Raw genomic sequence first — 6428 nt, 5'->3', positions numbered from 1 at the left:
ATATATATATATGTAATAAGTCACCTCCCTGCTTTCTCAGATGGAGCATAGGTTGATATAACATAAATATGCAAAAGTACCATATTAGACTAAGTTTCGCAGGAGCACCAGGAGGGATAATAATTTTAGTGTAAACTAATGAATATTTACATCCAGGAAAAGCCCTCCTTCTCAGAGTAAAGAGAACTGGAATGGTAAGTAATTGATTGGATATAAATGGTCTATGTAATAAAACTTTAAGAAAGAGTAACAATGTTTCTTGAAATGGAGAGGAAAAAGAGAGGGAGTCAAAAACTCAGTGAAGTTAATATTGGAGTCTTAAGTGATATTCACTCTATTTCCCTCTTATAAGTCATTAAAACATCCTAAACTCAGGTCTTTAAATAGCAGATTTATCTTAAAGATATGCCCAAGCGTTGTCAAGCCTAATATTCTTCTCATTCAGTTATAATTTAGAACCATGAGATATGTCATTTCTAAAACATTGCATTGTTAGAAGAATCATGAAAAAAATCTCTGTGTGAAAATGATGGATTATTCTAAGTGGTCACTGAAAACAGCAATGACAACATGGATGTTTCTTTTATTACCCTTTTCATTCCCTTGGAAAATCCCAGAAAAAGGATTAATACTTGCTGTTAAACTGGTGCTCATAAACTTGCAAGGTGAACAATGTATAAGGAAGACCATATAAAGAGAATTGATGCCTTTAAATATGATGTTGGCAAAGAATCAAAAGAACTAACAAATCTGCCCTGGAATAAGTGCTACCAGAGTGCTCCTTAGAAGCACGGTTGGGGAAACTTTATCAGGAGAGGCCAGTCCCTGGAAAGAGATCTCATGCTTGGGGAACTGGAGGGTCTGTGAAAAAGAGGAAGACTTGTGAGAAGATGGGCTGACGGAGTGACTGCAACAAGCGTTGACAAGAGTGCCGTGCATTAAGAACAGGAGAGGTTGTGAGGATTCTTAAATGTGGACAGTGCTTTGTACAACATGCTTGGAAATCTAAGTTTGACACAGCCTTTAAGCCATGGTTTAAATATCCCCTTTCCATGAGTAACATAAAGAGAAAGGAATCCTGTGTAGTTTAATCTTGACTTCCTCATGGTACTTAATATTTTGAGTATCTAATATTTTGAGTATTGATGTAATATCTACTCTACCCTGAAATTTTTGATGAAAACATTAAAATCTGCTTCATCTCTTACTTTCCATATCACCCAGCCTCTTCAATATTTAATGTATAGCCCAGACTAAAAAAGCTGTTGAATAACTGAATTAACTGTGTAGGTGAAAATTCCTTCTTTTGCTACTTACAGAGTTTTGTTTCCACTATTGACTTTCATTAGACTCAAGAATAGTGAGGCTGTGTCTCATGTACTTTGCACATGTTATCTGTAGGTGCTTATCCCTGGAAAAAGGACATCATGCTTAGGAATGTATAGGGTCAGTGAAAAAGAAGAAGACCCTCAAGGAGGAGGATAAATAAAGTGGCTGAATAATGGGCCCAAACTTAGCAATCAATGGCTGTGAGGATGGTGGACTGTTTTTTTGTCTGTTTGCCTTTTCTGTTGTTTACTTGGTTATGAGTCAGAACCTAACAATAACAAGAGTAACAACATTGACTTTGAAAGGAGAGAGCACAAACTTATGAAATGGGATGAAAATGAAGATTCTTTCAAAGAAAGTTGAACTCTGGGCTTAGTTCAGTTGTCTGTTTTGGAAATAGGCTCTAAATTAAAAAAAAAAAAAAAAAAAAAAAAAAACAACAACAAACCCAACCACAATTTGCCTTGTAACATTCGCACTTATTTCATTATGAAATGTATCCAAAGCTGGGTATATTCAGAGGTGTAGCATTTAAAGAAGAAATGAATTTAGACTTCTGTTATCATGCTCCTATTTACCAATGATAAAAGTGAATCAAAACTCAAGGAAAGCAATGCTATAGATTATATTAAATGTATAAAAAATATGCTATATTAAATTATATCATTATTAAATGAAATAAACATTTAATTTAATAAATATGCCATTTTATTTTAAATTTAATATTTTTAATTATTTTATTAAAAATATTCTTAATAAAATCGTGAAATATTGAAAATTAGTCATTCATAATAAGCAAAACCAAGCTAGTACATGCAGCGCTTGCTGCATAGTATCTACAGTATAGCTTCCACCTTTTCAAAAATATTCTAAACCTTTCAAAATTATATTAAGTTCAATTAGAAGATACAAAGGCAATTATTATTTAATACATATATGTAAAACTGAAAACATCATAACATCATTTAGGCACTAATAATTGATTCTAAAATTTTTCTAATGAAAACCTTTGAGCATAAAAAGAAATTAAATAAACTTTTTTTTACAGACTGTTAGCCTCTCATTATAATGTTAAACAAACAAAACCCCAAAACTCTTGCGTTTGCTTGTAATTGGACAAATAAAGATATAGGTATGTGTGTGTGTATATATATATATATATATATATATATATATATCCCCTCTTTTTGAAAGCAAGTTTAAAAAGGAAAGAGGTCTGTGTATGTATGTAAAGTGGCATACTCTTGAGATTTAAATTTTACTTTGGAGGTAAATAAAGCCAGTCTTATAGCCACTGGATTTTAAATGTATCCTGGTTTGTGTTCATGTAAATCAAGTCAATCGTTTGCTCTATTAATTTCCAGTCACACTTCCACCTAAGGTAAAATATGAAATGTGGTAGTAATCTTTGACACCAGTCTTTTTCATGGAAGAGAACACAAACCAGTAAAGTTTTCCAACTCATCAAGCAACAAGTGAATGTTAAGCTAGTTAAACCAATGACTATTAAAAAAGAATGCCTCAATAAAATCAATACTGTGCTTGCCATTTTCATCTTACAGTAAAAATCCTGAAAAAAGAATTCAGAGTAAGCTATCCACATATCTAAAAGATTCCCCAGAGGTTTAATATAAACTTAAGTGGAACCTACCTTTAAAATTGGGCCTGATTCTTGCATCATATCCAGATGTCCTCCCCATTAATTTGTCCAAGAAATCTGAAGGGGATAGGGTCTGCGAAGGTTGTTTTCCAGACCTGGAGTCATGGTCTTTGCAGAAAGCGGCCCTAAACATATTATCAACTCTTTTAGCCACAATTCCCTTTTCATCACCCTGAAAACTAATGCTCACTTAACATTTAGCATCAGGTTTTGGTAAATACATTTGCTATATTAATAAAAAGAAAAATTCCCAACTTGTACATTGTTAAAGTAAACTTTGAAAAATGAAAGGTATAAAATCATAGTCATATCTCCTAGTTTCCAGACTTTAGTCATAAAATGATTAAGTTAAAACAATGTGCATAATTTTAGGTTGTAGATGGTATGGCAGCATAGTTAAAACTGTCTCTTTCTAGAATCACAAAGACATGACGTGATCATCTTTATCATGCATGTGCTTTTCTTAAATTCATTGTCCCTTGACTTTTAAAAAAAAATGGGTTCTAACTTTAGCTCTAAATAGAAATCTCCACTTTTTATAAAAGACAATCAAATGGACAGAGCAAAGCAAGCAGTGAAACTAATTATGCCATTGCTTTGCTTTTCTCACCTGCTAGATTCTATTCTAGTTATCAACTATTAATAGTCCTTAGTATGTTGTCTTAAAACTAATCTTCATTTGAAAAATTAACTCCTTTTGAAAATAGGTCAACTATGAGCATATCTCTTGCTTCTATTATTTTATCATTTGTGGTTTATATACATACATCTAAAATATTGACTCTCCAAATAAAGTATTCATGAAAAACACTTCAAAATCATTTTGTCACTTGTATGTCCAGAAACACTAAAAGTTGATTGGAAAATGTCTCACATTTTTATTTTCCTGTTAAAAGTAACAATGGACTTACAAAAAAGAACATGTTTGGCTTATAGAGAAATAAATTCATGATACATAGTCCATGATTGAATCCTGATTCCCTCCCAAGAGTATACATTTTACAGTATATGTTTTCAGTAGTTTAAGAAATCATCTTGCTATTTCTGTCATGAAGAAAAGATCACATTCTTGTCAAGTTTTCAATTAAGTGACATTATATATAACTGAAAAGATCATATAAACATTTAGTAGGAATTAAAAATGGATACATTCATCCAGAAATACTCACATTCCTATATGTAGATTCATCTGATTAATCAAGTATTATTTTATTATGATGGTAGTGGTAGGAAGATGATGAAGATGATGATGATGATGATGATGGTGATGGTGATTCTAATAAAACCCAGCCTACAATTTTTCTTAATCATAGTAGGAGGTGTGACCCTGAAAGGAACATAGTGGGTTTTCCCGTTACTCATAGCATTATTGCTATATGTGCCATTTCTCTTGGTTATGTGAAAAAACACCACAAAATTCGATGAAAATTAAATGGAGAGTCCTGCACTTTGTTGTACGAGCATCTTCTATCTCTGACTTAGAGTCTCTGCCATTAGGATGGCTACTTCACTTACTAGCAATCATCTTACATGTTGCAGTATTAACTTTAAAATTATATAAAAAGTGGAAGCATGCAAATAATAATTTCTCACTTATTTTAATTAAACACAACATGTATGAAGATGTCATTGTTAATGAAACATTTGTAGGCAACTAGTTTTGAAATATACTAAAAATTAGGATATAATAGTAAAAAGGTATTTCATTTTTTTTTCTATTTCAGGAAAATTCCTGGACTGTATTCCTCATAGTACACTTCCCAGTGTGAAATATTATAGGAGACCCAAGTTGACAAAGAATTGAGGTTCCTTTATATTTTTTACATAGGTGACATACTCCTGGAAAATTATACAATAACTTTCACTTGATGAAAAATATTGTATTCACTAATCCCTTTAAATGACTTCCAGAAAAATTTAAAGGAAAACAGTTACCATTTTATAGAAATGTAAAGAGCATGCAACTCATCCTATTAGCTTTATACCACCATTGGCTGTGAAAATGTGTGTTGAAATGCATAAAGTGAGAGATCATGCCCTATAAAAAACTTGCTTTTGTAAAAATTTACCCCCTCCCATCATAATTAAGCTTTTCAAATAAACAAAATAAATCTAACTCTTCTTTTAAAATTAAAATAACATAAGAGAAATCATAGAAAAATCATAACAGTTGCATGAAATGTTCCCTTTGAAACAGTTTTCATGTGAAAAATATCAGCATGCAAAGTCGTTTCACCTACCTGAAGTGGTTTGTCTCTAAGAAAAATGCAAACAAGGCTGTCAAAATGTTCACTAGCTGCCGGTTCATTCCTGTTTCTCTGATGCTTGTGGAAAATATCCCAGAAATGATTCCAGAAAGAAGCTAGGACAAAGTACCTATTTATTGTCCTGATTCAAAATCTGGCAGGAATCTAATTTCCTTGAAAACCAAAAAGAGATTTGGGTTTGTACAGTTTACCAAGAAAAAACAAAAAGTGCCACTCCTGGGCATCATGGTCAGGTCAGACCAAGGCTCAGGACCATCAGTTAGCCCAGGGAAGACAAAGCCTCAGAACTGGTGAATCCCCCAGCTGCTTTTCCTGAATAATAAAAATGCTGCTACCTTAATCGCATCACCATGCAAAGGGGGCTGGTGACAATGCCATGCTGGCTTTTGTTTTAAACCCTTTCTATGTGGCAAAGCCCTTTCCTCTAGAAAATGTTCTCCTTTTGGAAGAAGTTGTAAATGAGGAAGAAGAAAAGACTCAGCGCACTGGAGTGGGTGGGGGGAATAGGGGAGAATTGCTGAGAGCCTGTGCTGGAATGAGGGCTACAGAAAGAGAGGGAGACGTGATCTTACCCAGCCTATAAATTTCAGGACTCGGACAGCTCCTAGCTCTGAAGTGCGCATGTTTCCTTTTCAGTCGGTTTGGGGCGGGGGTCGGGGAAAGGCATTCAAAAGGGGACGTGCCTGCTGTTCAGTCAGAGGCAAAGAGTGACTGGCCACGATTCTTAAGGGGGTGCAGTGACAGGAGGGAGTGGTGGTCTAGGGGCGAGCGGAAGAATGGAGGCTAGGGTCTGAGCTCTTAGAAATAGGAGTCTGTCAGTGAAAGGGTGGGACGGGAGTTTTAACCAGAAAAGAAAGAGGAATAAGGTCTAGGCATGAAGAAAGGGAATTTCGAACAGATAACAAGATCGGAGTGTTGAGAAATTGTAATAGAGGAGTGAATAGCATACTCTTTGCAAAGGGAAGCTGGAGGCAAAAGAGGAGTTTAGTCCTGGAGAGGATACATTTCTTTGGCTCAGAGAAGCTCGTGTGCAGATAAAAGTTCACAAGGTTCAATAATTTAATTTAGAAGCTCCCTAATGCCTTCCAGGCTCAAGCATGGTGGCTCTGTGCTTAAGCATTCAGCTGCTAATTGAAAGGTCTGTAGTGTGAGCCCACTGGTCGCTCTGCCAG

At 34.4% G+C, this 6428-nt stretch overlaps 1 protein-coding gene across 4 annotated transcripts in view; it reads right to left on the bottom strand.

Moving 5' to 3' along the window:
- GLRA2 (glycine receptor, alpha 2) overlaps positions 1 to 6013 on the bottom strand; it is a 280136-nt gene extending 274123 nt beyond the window's left edge. Inside the window, exons 1-3 of one of the 4 annotated variants that reach the window (XM_006892381.1) lie at positions 5829 to 6013; positions 5230 to 5408; positions 2981 to 3114 (exon numbers count right to left, since the gene is read on the bottom strand). In XM_006892381.1, coding sequence (XP_006892443.1) covers positions 2981 to 3114; positions 5230 to 5297 — 202 coding nt within the window. In that variant the 5' untranslated portion in view covers positions 5298 to 5408; positions 5829 to 6013. Of the gene's footprint in view, positions 1 to 2980; positions 3115 to 4158; positions 4494 to 5229; positions 5674 to 5828 lie in introns of those variants that run through there. The other 3 variants (XM_006892382.1, XM_006892383.1, XM_006892384.1) reach the window with 3 other exon arrangements.
- Between the last annotated feature and the right edge of the window lie 415 nt (positions 6014 to 6428).

Source organism: Elephantulus edwardii, unplaced genomic scaffold, assembly GCF_000299155.1.
Source record: "Elephantulus edwardii isolate Elephantulus edwardi_28Jun2011 unplaced genomic scaffold, EleEdw1.0 scaffold00115, whole genome shotgun sequence".
NCBI classification, from domain to species: domain Eukaryota; kingdom Metazoa; phylum Chordata; class Mammalia; order Macroscelidea; family Macroscelididae; genus Elephantulus; species Elephantulus edwardii.
This window is presented reverse-complemented; position numbering and strand designations above follow the sequence as displayed.